This window comes from Anthonomus grandis, chromosome 3 (genome assembly GCF_022605725.1).
Source record: "Anthonomus grandis grandis chromosome 3, icAntGran1.3, whole genome shotgun sequence".
Taxonomy (NCBI): domain Eukaryota; kingdom Metazoa; phylum Arthropoda; class Insecta; order Coleoptera; family Curculionidae; genus Anthonomus; species Anthonomus grandis.
This window is the reverse complement of record NC_065548.1, coordinates 3,213,556-3,230,915: the sequence shown is the minus strand read 5'-3', so window position 1 is coordinate 3,230,915 and position 17,360 is coordinate 3,213,556. Positions and strand designations below refer to the sequence as shown.

Here is a 17,360-nt window from a genome sequence, read left to right as displayed (position 1 = left end):
GTAAATCGTACGAATATATATAAAGAGTGGTCTATATTTCGTGATTCATGTCGTGGACGTGGAAAAAATTCAAAATTCATTAGGAAGGTGTGTAACAAGGAGAAAAAGGTCTCGTAACGAGATTATAACGCGGATAACAGCAAAACGACGTCGTTTTTAAATATATTTGGCACTCGCGGTTTACATAAACAGTTACTGGCCGATTTCCAATTGGGGATATTTATTAGCATTATTTGATTTTTTTTTTTTTTTGGAAACCTTATTATGGTTTTAATGAACCTTTGATTGTATTCACTCAGTGTCAATCACAGATTACTCTAATGGTTGGTAATAAAACTCATCTAGATAATTAATAGGGTAGTCCATCCATTTTGTTGAAAAGCCACATATCTTAGAAATTTCTGTTGCACCCTTTCAATTTTATGGACATGTTCATTATTGTATGAGAATACCTCTCAACAACACCACCCATTTGAAACGATTTAATTAATTAATACATTGAATATGTGAATTGAAACTTACAATGCCGTAGCATTATGGTATCACCTATAAAATAAGAGTGAGTCAAAGGTTCTCTACACCTATAAAAGAATATGAAATAACTTTTCCCAGCATTTAAATTATATACAAGCACCAATCGTTAAGTTGTACTAAATCTGACTGAAGCTTGAAGCAGTCATCTGTGAATGAATCTCTATTATCAAAAAAGAATAGCAGTTTGAGAGATCATTTATATAGAGGTTAAACAACAGAGGCTCCAGGTGAGACTTGTGTAGAACACTAGAGCATACTGAAATCTCATGTGACTTATAGTCAAAAATTCTAACAGCTTGTGTTCGATCAGTAGATCTCTACACTATTTCCACCTGATCCAGACACTATTAAGAAATTGAAGCAATGATATAGGAAACGGTGGAAAAGTCGTACTCTCATTCATATATCCCTATCTCATTCTGAAAATTAGAGTAGTATGGGAATAAAGTGATGTTTTTCGAGTATAATTAGACCAATTACGAAATAAAAACACTATTTCCAGGCGATCCGAACACTAGTAAGAAATTGAAGCAATGATATAGGAAAAGGTGGAAAAGTCGACCTCTCATTCATATATCTCTATCTCAGTCTGAGAATTAGAAGAATATGGGAACAAAGTGATGTTTTTCGAGTATAATTAGACCAATTACGAAATAAAAACACTATTTCCAGGCAATCCGAACACTAGTAAGAAATTGAAGCGATGATATAGGAAAAGGTGGAAAAGTTAAACTCTCATTCATTTATCCCTATCTCAGTTTGAGAATTAGAAGAGTATGTGAATAGAGTGATGTTTTTCGGGTATAATTTGACCAATTACGAAATAAAAACACTATTTCCAGGCGATCCGAACACTAGTAAGAAATTGAAGCAATGATATAGGAAAAGGTGGAAAAGTTAAACTCTCATTCATTTATCCCTATCTCAGTTTGAGAATTAGAAGAGTATGTGAATGGAGTGATGTTTTTCGGGTATAATTTGACCAATTACGAAATAAAAACACTATTTCCAGGCGATCCGAACACTAGTAAGAAATTGAAGCAATGATATAGGAAAAGGTGGAAAAGTCGACCTCTCATTCATATATCTCTATCTCAGTCTGAGAATTAGAAGAATATGGGAACAAAGTGATGTTTTTCAAGTATAATTAGACCAATTACGAAATAAAAACACTATTTCCAGGCAATCCGAACACTAGTAAGAAATTGAAGCGATGATATAGGAAAAGGTGGAAAAGTTAAACTCTCATTCATTTATCTCTATCTCATTCTAAAAATTAGAGGAGTATGGGAATAGAGTGATGTTTTTTGGGTATAATTTGACCAATTACGAAATAAAAACACTATTTCCAGGCGATCCGAACACTAGTATTAAATTGAAGCAATGATATAGGAAAAGGTGGAAAAGTCGACCTCTCATTCATATATCTCTATCTCAGTCTGAGAATTAGAAGAATATGGGAACAAAGTGATGTTTTTCGAGTATAATTAGACCAATTACGAAATAAAAACACTATTTCCAGGCAATCCGAACACTAGTAAGAAATTGAAGCGATGATATAGGAAAAGGTGGAAAAGTTAAACTCTCATTCATTTATCTCTATCTCAGTCTGAGAATTAGAAGAATATGGGAACAAAGTGATGTTTTTCGAGTATAATTAGACCAATTACGAAATAAAAACACTATTTCCAGGCGATCCGAAGACTAGTAAGAAATTGAAGCAATGATATAGGAAAAGGTGAAAAAGTCGACCTCTCATTCATATATCCCTATCTCATTCTAAAAATTAGAGGAGTATGGGAATAGAGTGATGTTTTTTGGGTATAATTTGACTAATTACGAGATAAAAACACTATTTCCAGGCGATCCGAACACTAGTAAGAAATTGAAGCGATGATATAGGAAAAGGTGGAAAAGTCGTACTCTCATTCATATATCTCTATCTCAGTCTGAGAATTAGAAGAATATGGGGGAACAAAGTGATGTTTTTCGAGTATAATTAGACCAATTACGAAATAAAAACACTATTTCCAGGCAATCCGAACACTAGTAAGAAATTGAAGCGATGATATAGGAAAAGGTGGAAAAGTTAAACTCTCATTCATTTATCCCTATCTCAGTTTGAGAATTAGAAGAGTATGTAAATAGAGTGATGTTTTTCGGGTATAATTTGACCAATTACGAAATAAAAACACTATTTCCAGGCGATCCGAACACTAGTAAGAAATTGAAGCGATGATATAGGAAAAGGTGGAAAAGTCGACCTCTCATTCATATATCTCTATCTCAGTCTGAGAATTAGAAGAATATGGGAACAAAGTGATGTTTTTCGAGTATAATTAGACCAATTACGAAATAAAAACACTATTTCCAGGCAATCCGAACACTAGTAAGAAATTGAAGCGATGATATAGGAAACGGTGGAAAAGTCGTACTCTCATTCATATATCTCTATCTCAGTCTGAGAATTAGAAGAATATGGGAACAAAGTGATGTTTTTCGAGTATAATTAGACCAATTACGAAATAAAAACACTATTTCCAGGCGATCCGAACACTAGTAAGAAATTGAAGCAATGATATAGGAAAAGGTGAAAAAGTCGACCTCTCATTCATATATCCCTATCTCATTCTAAAAATTAGAGGAGTATGGGAATAGAGTGATGTTTTTTAGGTATAATTTGACCAATTACGAGATAAAAACACTATTTCCAGGCGATCCGAACACTAGTAAGAAATTGAAGCGATGATATAGGAAAAGGTGGAAAAGTTAAACTCTCATTCATTTATCCCTATCTCAGTTTGAGAATTAGAAGAGTATGTGAATAGAGTGATGTTTTTCGGGTATAATTTGACCAATTACGAAATAAAAACACTATTTCCAGGCGATCCGAACACTAATAAGAAATTGAAGCAATGATATAGGAAAAGGTGGAAAAGTCGACCTCTCATTCATATATCTCTATCTCAGTCTGAGAATTAGAAGAATATGGGAACAAAGTGATGTTTTTCGAGTATAATTAGACCAATTACGAAATAAAAACACTATTTCCAGGCGATCCGAACACTAGTAAGAAATTGAAGCAATGATATAGGAAAAGGTGGAAAAGTTAAACTCTCATTCATTTATCCCTATCTCAGTTTGAGAATTAGAAGAGTATGTAAATAGAGTGATGTTTTTCGGGTATAATTTGACCAATTACGAAATAAAAACACTATTTCCAGGCAATCCGAACACTAGTAAGAAATTGAAGCGATGATATAGGAAAAGGTGGAAAAGTTAAACTCTCATTTATTTATCCCTATCTCAGTTTGAGAATTAGAAGAGTATGTGAATAGAGTGATGTTTTTCGGGTATAATTTGACCAATTACGAAATAAAAACACTATTTCCAGGCGATCCGAACACTAGTATTAAATCGAAGCAATGATATAGGAAAAGGTGGAAAAGTCGACCTCTCATTCATATATCTCTACCTCAGTCTGAGAATTAGAAGAATATGGGAACAAAGTGATGTTTTTCGAGTATAATTAGACCAATTACGAAATAAAAACACTATTTCCAGGCAATCCGAACACTAGTAAGAAATTGAAGCGATGATATAGGAAAAGGTGGAAAAGTTAAACTCTCATTCATTTATCCCTATCTCAGTTTGAGAATTAGAAGAGTATGTGAATAGAGTGATGTTTTTCGGGTATAATTTGACCAATTACGAAATAAAAACACTATTTCCAGGCGATCCGAACACTAGTAAGAAATTGAAGCAATGATATAGGAAAAGGTGGAAAAGTCGACCTCTCATTCATATATCTCTATCTCAGTCTGAGAATTAGAAGAATATGGGAACAAAGTGATGTTTTTCGAGTATAATTAGACCAATTACGAAATAAAAACACTATTTCCAGGCAATCCGAACACTAGTAAGAAATTGAAGCAATGATATAGGAAAAGGTGAAAAAGTCGACCTCTCATTCATATATCCCTATCTCATTCTAAAAATTAGAGGAGTATGGGAATAGAGTGATGTTTTTTAGGTATAATTTGACCAATTACGAGATAAAAACACTATTTCCAGGCGATCCGAACACTAGTAAGAAATTGAAGCGATGATATAGGAAAAGGTGGAAAAGTTAAACTCTCATTCATTTATCCCTATCTCAGTTTGAGAATTAGAAGAGTATGTGAATAGAGTGATGTTTTTCGGGTATAATTTGACCAATTACGAAATAAAAACACTATTTCCAGGCGATCCGAACACTAATAAGAAATTGAAGCAATGATATAGGAAAAGGTGGAAAAGTCGACCTCTCATTCATATATCTCTATCTCAGTCTGAGAATTAGAAGAATATGGGAACAAAGTGATGTTTTTCGAGTATAATTAGACCAATTACGAAATAAAAACACTATTTCCAGGCGATCCGAACACTAGTAAGAAATTGAAGCAATGATATAGGAAAAGGTGGAAAAGTTAAACTCTCATTCATTTATCCCTATCTCAGTTTGAGAATTAGAAGAGTATGTAAATAGAGTGATGTTTTTCGGGTATAATTTGACCAATTACGAAATAAAAACACTATTTCCAGGCAATCCGAACACTAGTAAGAAATTGAAGCGATGATATAGGAAAAGGTGGAAAAGTTAAACTCTCATTTATTTATCCCTATCTCAGTTTGAGAATTAGAAGAGTATGTGAATAGAGTGATGTTTTTCGGGTATAATTTGACCAATTACGAAATAAAAAACAATTTCCAGGCGATCCGAACACTAGTATTAAATCGAAGCAATGATATAGGAAAAGGTGGAAAAGTCGACCTCTCATTCATATATCTCTACCTCAGTCTGAGAATTAGAAGAATATGGGAACAAAGTGATGTTTTTCGAGTATAATTAGACCAATTACGAAATAAAAACACTATTTCCAGGCAATCCGAACACTAGTAAGAAATTGAAGCAATGATATAGGAAACGGTGGAAAAGTCGTACTCTCATTCATATATCTCTATCTCAGTCTAAGAATTAGAAGAATATGGGAAACAAAGTGATGTTTTTCGAGTATAATTAGACCAATTACGAAATAAAAACACTATTTCCAGGCGATCCGAAACTCTCACGAGATGTGTAGCAATGATATAGGAAAAGGTGAAAAAGTCGACCTCTCATTCATATATCCCTATCTCATTCTAAAAATTAGAGGAGTATGGGAATAGAGTGATGTTTTTTGGGTATAATTTGACCAATTACGAAATAAAAACACTATTTCCAGGCAATCCGAACACTAGTAAGAAATTGAAGCGATGATATAGGAAAAGGTGGAAAAGTTAAACTCTCATTCATTTATCCCTATCTCAGTTTGAGAATTAGAAGAGTATGTGAATAGAGTGATGTTTTTCGGGTATAATTTGACCAATTACGAAATAAAAACACTATTTCCAGGCGATCCGAACACTAGTAAGAAATTGAAGCAATGATATAGGAAAAGGTGGAAAAGTCGACCTCTCATTCATATATCTCTATCTCAGTCTGAGAATTAGAAGAATATGGGAACAAAGTGATGTTTTTCGAGTATAATTAGACCAATTACGAATAAAAACACTATTTCCAGGCAATCCGAACACTAGTAAGAAATTGAAGCAATGATATAGGAAACGGTGGAAAAGTCGTACTCTCATTCATATATCTCTATCTCAGTCTGAGAATTAGAAGAATATGGGAACAAAGTGATGTTTTTCGAGTATAATTAGACCAATTACGAAATAAAAACACTATTTCCAGGCGATCCGAACACTAGTAAGAAATTGAAGCAATGATATAGGAAAAGGTGGTAGAGTCGACCTCTCATTCATATATCTCTATCTCAGTCTGAGAATTAGAAGAATATGGGAATAAAGTGATGTTTTTCGAGTATACTCTCACGAGATGTGTAAATAAAAACACTATTTCCAGGCGATCCGAACACGAGTAAGAAATTGAAGCGATGATATAGGAAAAGGTGGAAAAGTTGAAGTCTCATTCATATATCTCTATCTCAGTCTGAGAATTAGAAGAATATGGGAATAAAGTGATGTTTTTTGAGTATAATTTGACCATTTACGAAATAAAAACACTATTTCCAGGCGATCCAAACACTAGTAAGAAATTGAAGCAATGATATAGGGAAAAGGTAAAAAAGTCGACCTCTCATTCATATATCCCTATCTCATTCTAAAAATTAGAGGAGTATGGGAATAGAGTGATGTTTTTTTGGGTATAATTTGACCAATTACGAGATAAAAACACTATTTCCAGGCAATCCGAACACTAGTAAGAAATTGAAGCAATGATATAGGAAACGGTGGAAAAGTCGTACTCTCATTCATATATCTCTATCTCAGTCTAAGAATTAGAAGAATATGGGAACAAAGTGATGTTTTTCGAGTATAATTAGACCAATTACGAAATAAAAACACTATTTCCAGGCGATCCGAACACTAGTAAGAAATTGAAGCAATGATATAGGAAAAGGTGAAAAAGTCGACCTCTCATTCATATATCCCTATCTCATTCTAAAAATTAGAGGAGTATGGGAATAGAGTGATGTTTTTTGGGTATAATTTGACCAATTACGAAATAAAAACACTATTTCCAGGCAATCCGAACACTAGTAAGAAATTGAAGCGATGATATAGGAAAAGGTGGAAAAGTTAAACTTTCATTCATTTATTCCTATCTCAGTTTGAGAATTAGAAGAGTATGTGAATAGAGTGATGTTTTTTCGGGTATAATTTGACCAATTACGAAATAAAAACACTATTTCCAGGCGATCCGAACACTAGTAAGAAATTGAAGCAATGATATAGGAAAAGGTGAAAAAAGTCGACCTCTCATTCATATATCCCTATCTCATTCTAAAAATTAGAGGAGTATGGGAATAGAGTGATGTTTTTCGGGTATAATTTGACCAATTACGAAATAAAAACACTATTTCCAGGCGATCCGAACACTAGTAAGAAATTGAAGCAGTGATATAGGAAAAGGTGGAAAAGTCGACCTCTCATTCATATATCCCTATCTCAGTCTGAAAATTAGAGGAGTATGGGAATAAAGTGATGTTTTTCGGGTATAATTTGACAAATTTTGAGATTAAAACACTATTTCCCTGTGATACATACACTATTAAAAACATAAAGCGATGATATAGAAAAAGGTGGAAAAGTCGCATTCTCTACAGTCTCTTTCCACTTGTTTATTAAACAGAGTTTTATAATTCCAGTGTCCATCATCAGGAGATAAAAGGTTTAAAATTGGTATCAGATATACGCCCCAGGGTTTCATTCCATGTCAAGAAAAACCCTTTATTTATTATTCAAAAATGTTGGGCTTTAGAAAACTGAATGGTGTTTAATAAACAAGTAGAGGTAGACCGTAGGATTTTTATTTTACGTTCGTCTACGACTGCACTGCAAGTATGGACTAATTTAATATTTGCCTGGTTATGAATAATTGGACTTTTTGCTAGACCCTCTAGACTAAAAATTTTAAATTTTACTCCAGATAATTTAATCCTCTTCAGGTATCTGAATTTAATTAGTATCTCTCCCTTGGAAAGGAAAATGAAATATTTTTCTACAGCTTCCAGAAGTAATGTTTGAATGTCTTGAATGCCAGAGATGTATAATTCTTATCTTATGTTTATTAAGGCCTTTGAGGTTATTTTACGATTTAAGTGGTAGGTAGTTAAAGATCCTAGGGCTTCAATTTGTTTTTGAAGTTTTTCCAGATTTTCGGGATAATTTTGTACGATTCACGGGCCTTGGAATAAAATAAATCTAAACCCAAAATCAACTCTTGGTACTACTACTCATAAAACCAAAAATTATAAGGGTTTTAAAGAATCATTCACTAGTGACTTCACTAATTGCAATATTTCTACTTTCAGATTTGATATTATTAAGAAATTAGGACAAGGAACCTTCGGGAAAGTGCAGCTAGGTATTAACAAAGAGACTGGACAAGAGGTAAGAACAAGCCGCTTCCAATAATGTGTGGTGTAAATCTAGTTTTTATTGCAGGTAGCAATTAAGACAATAAAGAAATCAAAAATCGAATCGGACGCGGACCTTATTAGGATCAGGAGAGAGATTCAGATAATGTCTTCGGTGCAACATCCGAACATCATTCACATTTACGAAGGTAAAGCGAGGATTTAACAAACACTTGAATTTTAACGTTTATTTCTATTAGTGTTTGAAAATCGAGAAAAAATGGTGCTGGTAATGGAGTATGCCGCAGGCGGCGAACTTTACGACTACTTATCCGAACGGAAGGTTTTACAAGAGGATGAGGCACGTCGGATATTCAGACAAATCGCTACCGCCTGCTATTACTGTCATAAACACAAAATTTGCCATAGGGATCTGAAACTGGAAAACATTCTGTTGGACGAGAATAATAATGCCAAAGTATGTACTTATAAATTAATTATTTATTTCAAGAACATTTCATAAATTTTAATAAAAACATATAGGATCAGAGATTAGTTTTAAGCCTTTGTCAGTAGGAATCAAACAGCATTAGAGTAAATTGACAAGGGAATAAACCTAAGGCTTCTTAATAATAGTTCACATATGAAATCAAATAATAATTTAGGGTCAGTAATAAATAAGTTCTGGTTCTTTATGCTCAACACCATTTAGCAGAAAATAGAATTATAAAGTGTTTTTATAGTGGATTTATAAATTGCTTCAAATGGAGTAATAATCGTCATTGGTATATATGCTGATTCAGTAGAAGTTTGTAAATCGTTGACGCTGGTTTATAAGTTGAATTCTCGCTTTTTCTCCGTAGTAATATGAATCATTGGATTAAATGAATCATTGCTTAAAAACTGTATTTACTATAGAAATACAAAAGATACAGACAGATAGGACAAGCTTCAAATGTCTGAAAAGCATAAAAATTCGGCTTTTATAGGAAGGTTTAAACGCCTGGAATAAAATGAAAAATTACTTTAAATATTAAAAAAAAATAACATAAAAAATAACAGACATAAAAATATATTCTAAATTCCTAAAAATTGCGAAAATTGATTTCAAAAAAGTCAAAATTAAGTTTATTATGCATTAATATAGCATATATACACAAAAGGTGTTATTCGTGTAAAACGATCTTCCATAACACCATACATTACATATACAATTACGGTACTGTTAAAAAAAAACAATAATAAGAAGTAAACAGTTAAATAAAAATAAATATACAGACAAATTAAGTTATGATCTGTTGTAAAAACTTGGTGTATTAATTTTTAAAAGAATACTGACCAGCAAATAATTTGCATTGAGAAATTCCACCGCACGGTAAGCAAAACAGTTTTAAAATTTTGTTGTGCGATAAAAGGGAATATCAAAATTTGCCACATTTCTAAGGTTGAGGTTATGTAAAGTGCCCCCTTGCAGTCAAGTATTCTGTAAGATAAAATGGAGAGTTGTGTTTTACAATTCGATATACAAACATAGCAAAGTGGAGGTCAACACGAAAATTGTATTTTAAATGTTTGTATTTTAAATTATTGACATATAATAGAGTGATGTGGTCAAACTTACGACCTCCATAAGCAAAACGCTTAGCTGTAGTAAACTGAGTTACAGGGTTCTAGCTGTGGCAGGATTAAGGATTCCACCAAGAGGTATTTAATATGGTCAGGAAGAACATATTTAAAAGAATTAAGGCTCTTCAATTATAAAGTAAACAGAGCACAGCTTCTTTAAAACATACTGCCGAAAATTCATCGCAACATCCATTACAAGGCCCAGATTTCTAGTATATTCAACAGGCGGGATAAATACTCCTTTTATATGAATGGTTGTAAAATTGAACCTAATGAACTTTCAGCAGTTTCGACAATTCCTCCAAAACATCAAGTGCCAAAAATTAAAGTTAAAATGCTTAAAAGATATTTGAAAAATACCTGGAAGATGTAAAAATCACGTCAAATGTCCGCAAGGTATAAAAAACTACTCTTAAATGACGGAAAACGTGAAAAAATATTTACAATCTCAGGAAATCATGTAAAATTATTGCCTAAGCCTAGAAAAATTGATTTTAGATCAAATAAAATTACCTGGTATTAAATTTAAGATGTCGACAAGGTATGAAAATTTCCTGGAAGGCATAAAAATAACATTAAACGCCTAAAAGGTATGAAAAAACAGCCTGAAAAAAGCGAAAAAATATTTACAATCCATAGACGTAGAAGTATAGCCTAAAAAATGCGAAAATTGATTTAACGGCTTTACTAATTCCAAGAAAAAAAATTACATAAAACGCTAGGAATTAAATCTAAAACGCTTAAAATGTATGAAAAATTCGTTCAAAATATACTTGTAGTAAACCATCAGAACTACTTATGGGCATACCTCAAGGCACCGTTCTAGGACCACTACTTTTTACACTTCATAGAAATGCTTTAACAAATATAATGATGGAGGGAAATACGGTGATTTTCAAATTCAAGTTCAAAATAAGCTTTTATTACCAAAAGATGATTACATCTTATGGACAAATCACTATTCAGTTTAACAATATTCCTATGTTGATGACATGGTTGTGGTCTTTGTAGGCGATACTTGGAGTGAAGTTAAAGAAAAAAACTGCTATAGGTCTTGCAAAGCTAAAAGATTGGCTTGATTATTTTGCTATAAATATGGAAAAGATAAACGAACACCTTAATTTCAACTTTATAGCGAAAAAATCCTACATGTAAGATCATTGTATGTTTGTTCTGTCATGTATCAAAAACCCTTGTTAAAAAACTATGTTGGTCATTTATATTCAACTAGGACTAATGTACATGGAAACTTAAGAATACCAAATAGTCTGACAAATTTGAATCTCAAATCAGTTGATTATCTTGGTCCTAAGATCTATAATATATTACTATTACCTGGTGCCAAAAAAAATATATATATATATAATAAAAAGCCTTTATTTATAATTAGTAAGCGATATACATATTAGTAGGAATTTGGATTTTTTTTTAATGTTATTTTTAATCCATGTATATTGTAATTAATTAATTACTTTTTCACAGTTATTTTAACTAACTAGTCGTTAGATTGCTGCAAGTGTAGTTGGTTTTCCAGACCGAGATCAGTTGAATTTATATTTTTTTATGTGTAAACATTTCTCATGTTGCATATATAGAAACTTAAAAAATTACTGAATATTGTCAACTTAATAATTAGTTTATTATCTGGTTATAACATGAATTAGGTGACCCTTGGACGGCAATACAAATGAAGAACTTTAGTAGCCATGGAAATGAGGAAAAATGATTGCCAATTCACGGAATTAAATTTTAAAAGACATGAAACATTATTTTCAATTCGCGAAAGATTAAATACCTGAACAAAATAAAAAATGACTGAAACCAAAATGACTTTTACGACCGTAAAAACTACGTTAAACATTAAAAAAATTACACCTGAAAACCTGGAAATAGGGAAAAATTCTGGAAGCCATTGAACGCCTGTGACAGAATTTTTAAAAATGCCTTTAAAAGTCTGAAACGAAAATGACTGATTTTATGCCTAAAAAATTAAAATTCCAAAAAATTTTACATAAATAAATAAAATGATTAATGACTGAAACTTTCTTTTCATTTAACAGTTAAAAATAGTTTCGAACTTCATTACAATTAAGACTAAAAGAATATAGGAATTAAAATAAAATTTCCATTCTAATTTTAATAAATCAAATCGACAGTTCTAAAGGGCTTTTCCAGAAAATTGGGAATACAAATTTATCTGGAAATGTCTATAGATGAACTGTTTTGGATGGTTCTATAGAAAAGTTATGTTGTCCTTTCTGAAAAATAATATCTTGGACATCTGGATCAAGATATTCTTTGCAAAGACCGCTTGGCTTACCAGATGTTTCCTAAAAAGAGATATATCTCCAAAATAAGAGGTCTTGTAAGATTTTTTTTGTCTATAAAGAACAATGAGTATTTTATATTTAAACTACAGAAAAAAATTATATAAAGGAAATACTCTAGTGACTAGTAGAAAATATTTTCTTTTATTTTACAGTTGAAAATAACTTAAAACTTTATTATCAATAACACTAAAAGAACACAGAAGTTTAAACAAACTTTCAGTTCTACATTGAATAAATCAAATTAGAGAACTCTAAAGGGCTTTTCCAGAAAACTCGGAGTACAAGATCATCTGGAAATATCTACAGATGAACGTTTTTGCATAGTTTTAGTGAAAAGTTATGTTGTGCCTACTAAAAAATGCAGCCCTGGACATCTGGATTAGAATATTCCTTGGAAGGACCGTTTCTCTTACCAGAGGTGGCTTTGAAAGGAGCATATTTGCATGAAATACATACTTGAAGGGGAAAACTTTGATTTCAAGGCATCTATAATAAATTAATTCAGAATAGGAAATACATCATAATTCTACTATTTTATAAACTGAAAACATTAGTTCTACATCTATTTTATACATTATACAGCTAATTGTATAGATAACAATTTAGAAGGTGCCTTGGAAGGTTTTATGCCTTTGGAGAATTTTGTATTAGAATTCCAACAAATTTTACATAAGCGAATAAAATGATTAATGACTGAAACTTTCTTTTAATTTAACAGTTAAAAATATGTTCGAACTTCATTACAATTAAGACTAGAAGAAGGATAGAGGAATTAAAATAAAATGTCTATTCTAATTTGAATAAAATAAAATTTTGAAAAATGCCTTGAAACTTCGAAGGCTTTTTCTTCAATTTTTAGGGAATTTAATATCTAAAAGACTGCCTCATTATTTGTATATTAGACTTATATTTCTCCTATAAGTATTTATTTATTTATAGTTAACTGTCAACACAGAAAATATCTAGGTGCTCTGTGTTATATATTGTAAATTTATTCTGTACCCATTTTGAATAAATGAAATGAATAAAAAGAGAAAAATCTAATTTTGACCAATTTGGTGAAGAACGAAGATTCCTGAGTGTAAAACATTTAATGATTAATACATCAAGTAAAAATCAAGTTCGGACACATAAAACCTGCCTGAAAGAACAAACATAAAGGTGGCATAAAAATTACTTCAAATGCCTCAACTAAAACTAATTATAAATCCAAATAACTAAAACAGGTAGGAAATTACTTTAAAACCACCAAAGATGTAAACATTTAAAAAAAACACAAATAATTTGCAATAAGCTTATAAATCAAACAAAAAAAGCAAGAAAATAAAGTAGCTACATATATTATTTAACTTATCCCCCTGTTTCTCTTATAACCTTATTTTTAAAACTATTACAAGACTCTCCCGTAAATAGATCATACGAACTATAGTGCGTATTATACAATTTTATTAGTTGGTCTGTTACCCCTCTAAATCCATAATTGGTACGGTGAGGTCGTTCATAGAAAAGGATCCTTTGACGTGTAACCCTATTTGGGACTTCTAATAATATCCTATTTAAAAGATAAGAACTATCCATTTTACCGTTAAGTAATTTAAACAAAAAATAGATTCTGGCATTATTTCTCTTCTAATTTCCAAAGTTTGCAGCCCAACTAGCTGACATCTAACGTTATAACAAATAGTTTCGTAAGGGAACCTATCTTTATAAAGTAAAAATTTGCAAAACCTATTTTGAACTCTTTCTATACGATTAATATGTATGTTATAAAATGGTGACCAGACAATACAGTTGGATTCTAAAACACTACTACGAACTAAACTATTGTATAAACATTTTATGGTTCTAATATCACTGATTTGATCACAATGTCTCCTAATAAAACCTAGCATTCTATAACCCTTTAAAGTGTCTACACTTTCCAGCAAACATCCGTCTAATGTATATGGAAAACTATATGTAAAAGGAACAAAATTGGCCCAAGATGTGATCCCTGAGGCACTCCAGAAGTCACTCGAATTTCCCTTGAAGTTGCTCCCCTTAGCTTGACTTGTTGAGTACGACTATTCCAAATATGAATTGATCCACTTCAGATATGATCCATGTACTCCCAATACTTCAAGTTTTTTTGTCAACAGACTATGGCATACACTGTCGAATGCTTTTTGTAAATCGGTGTAAACAACATCAATCTGATAGCCTTTTTCGATATTTTCACTTAAAAAATCCTGAAAATCCGCTACTACTACTTTTGTAAAAGCCATGTTGTTTCGGAGAAAAATAGGACTTGAAGGTGTTGAATATTTCATCAATCAAAATTGATTCAAATATTTTGGAGAAAACTGAAAGCAAGGAAACACCCCTATAATTTCCAATCTCAGTTTTGCGTCCACTTTTAAAAATTAAGGTTTTTTAATTTAAAGTTCTTTTCGGATCTCCCTATAAAGTAAACCACTCCTGATCGATAATTATTAATCCTAATTGATAATGAACGAATGAATCCTCCTAATCGATAATCATTTTATAAAAATAATCAACAAAAAAATCACTGAAAATAAAAGCGTTTCAGACCCGTTGTTCCAACTTCTACAAATAAAGGTACTTTTTCGGGTAACCACCCACTCCAAGCCTCTCATTTTGATTAATTTTTTTCTAATGTTATTTCTCTTATAGATCGCAGACTTCGGTTTATCAAACGTGTTCGACGACCGCCGATTGCTCAATACGTTTTGCGGGTCGCCCCTGTACGCCTCCCCGGAAATCGTGAAAGGTACGTTAGCATATAAGTTTTGTTTTTTTAGCTAATTTAAGGTTTTTAGGTACCCCGTACCATGGCCCGGAAGTGGATTGTTGGTCGCTGGGAGTTTTATTGTACACGTTAGTTTACGGCGCTATGCCTTTCGACGGTAGCAACTTTAAAAGACTGGTCAAGCAGATATCGCAGGGAGACTATTACGAGCCGTCGAAACCGAGCCGTATGTATTATTTATGTTATTTACTTAGTAGTGTAAGTTACGATATATTTAAAGGGATCTCTGATGTATTTTCAATTTACTTCTTGCACACAGAAAACGCTTCCATTTAAAGGGGTGTGTTCGAAAAAAAAAAACGCTAGGACCCGTCGATTTTTATTTCAAGTTGCGCATTTTTGTACGTGAAGTTTGTATATACAGCGTTGCTCAAAAATAAATTACGACCATCAACTTCATTTTTTCAAATGAACGCACCTTTTTTTTATTTCATCGTTGAATTTCGCGTGGAATTTTACGTATGTTTCATGCATCATGTCCTATACCTAAAGTCAACAGTTATCGAAAAAAAGACGACCAAACATTATTATTGAAGTTCACCTTACGAGTCACTTTATCTCTGAGAATTTTTATACAGAGCAAAATTCCATTCATTCGTGTTTTTTTATTGTTGGCCGGTGACCGTGTATTTTCATAGAAACTGTATGACAGTTGTACGCCAAACAGATATTGTCAAGTGTGAAGTGTACGAGCAAAGTTGCGGTTTTCACGATGGTAAAGTTAACGGAACGAGAAAAAATAGAAATTCTGTACATGGTTGGGTTTGGTGGTAGAACACGTACTCAAAGAGAAGCTGCTCAATTATTCAATAAAATCCATCCTGATCGTCCTCCGATATGTCAAAAGGTGGTGAGTAGAATAGAGGCTAAATTTAGAGAATTCGGTCATGTTAGAGATCTGCCGAAATCTGGTCGTCCTGCTCGAGATCAAAATGAACAACTTAACTTCAAAAATTACATAAAATTACTTCAAACATAAGAACCATTGAAGTAAATTGTGATCTTATCTAAACACTATCAACATTTTATTAAACTAAAATATGAAATGATTGAATTACATTGGTTTTAATTAATCGCTATGTTAAATGCAATGAAAGGTCCTAGTCATTAAAAATGGGTATAATCTTGACTGAATATTAGGTGTAAATTACATTAATATGAACTTTTTCAAAAATTTTCTTTTGTGACAAAAATTATTATTAAAGAGTCTTATTTAAACAACCTTAACCCACAGTTGATTTAATTTGATGTAGTATTTATTGTCTTAAAGCACTATAATTGTTTAAATACAAGTGTTTTATTTACTGAATATTCATTTGAAATGTATTTAAATGGTATTTGGGTTTGGCTTTTCGACTTCATTCAAATATCGTCGTATGGAAACCAAGTCAAAAATTGCTTAAACATTTGCCATCCAAATAAACTTTCTGAAGTACGGATCGTTAATTTTATACGATTTTGACTCAGTTCCATAGAAACGAAATTTGAAACGAGTCGAAAGTCCAAGTCAGAGGTCGACAGAATTTTTTTTAAATAAATGAAACATAGATATATAGGTTTTTTTTATTATAGGTTTTAAACATAAATAACAACTAAAAAAAATATTTCTGTAGATGGGTCATACAATAAAATACATAATAACCCAGTATAACTATCAATTATAACAAAATAATTTTTTACTGAATATAAAAGGAACAAAAAGTAAAAAAAGTAGGCACAAATTCAAATTACCACCCATCGATTTTGTTACCTCGTTGGCAGTAAACTGAAAAAAAGATTTTCACAATAATGTTATTTCACTGTACAAGACTTTTAATTTACTTAAGCTTTCATAGCAATAAAAATTCATTTTTAATATTTCATGGAAATTGTCTTGGTATAAACAGACATTGATGATTTAAGAAGTATTGATTTTATCAACATTTTTATAAGGACCTTTTTTGTTCCCCCTTAAAAATTGTCGAATGAATTTATTCCAAGTCAAGAAAACGTTGCCTTGGAATAAATTCGTATTCAAACACAGCAGCATTTTCATAGAGAACTTTTTTTCCAATAAAAAACTATTCAAGTTAAAATAAATTTCATGAAAATCGGGTCAAA

At 31.7% G+C, this 17,360-nt stretch overlaps 1 protein-coding gene and 1 long non-coding RNA gene across 10 annotated transcripts in view; both read left to right on the top strand.

Moving 5' to 3' along the window:
• The window catches only part of LOC126734700 (uncharacterized), a 95,832-nt gene that overhangs the window by 6,715 nt on the left and 71,757 nt on the right, over window positions 1-17,360 (top strand). For all 3 annotated transcript variants that reach the window (XM_050438419.1, XM_050438418.1, XM_050438417.1), the window contains exons 3-7: window positions 8,451-8,529; window positions 8,584-8,704; window positions 8,756-8,973; window positions 15,125-15,221; window positions 15,271-15,426. In XM_050438419.1, coding sequence (XP_050294376.1) covers window positions 8,451-8,529; window positions 8,584-8,704; window positions 8,756-8,973; window positions 15,125-15,221; window positions 15,271-15,426 — 671 coding nt within the window. The remainder of the gene's footprint in view (window positions 1-8,450; window positions 8,530-8,583; window positions 8,705-8,755; window positions 8,974-15,124; window positions 15,222-15,270; window positions 15,427-17,360) is intronic.
• LOC126734701 (uncharacterized) lies at window positions 337-6,791 on the top strand. Of its 7 annotated transcripts, XR_007660143.1 has the most exons (6): window positions 337-1,422; window positions 2,785-3,124; window positions 3,465-3,634; window positions 4,825-4,994; window positions 5,675-6,014; window positions 6,696-6,791. It is a non-coding gene; the product is annotated as an uncharacterized LOC126734701 (long non-coding RNA). The 7 variants fall into 7 exon arrangements; XR_007660142.1 differs by lacking the exon at window positions 6,696-6,791 and having other exon boundaries at window positions 5,675-6,068; XR_007660144.1 differs by lacking the exons at window positions 3,465-3,634; window positions 6,696-6,791 and having other exon boundaries at window positions 5,675-6,068.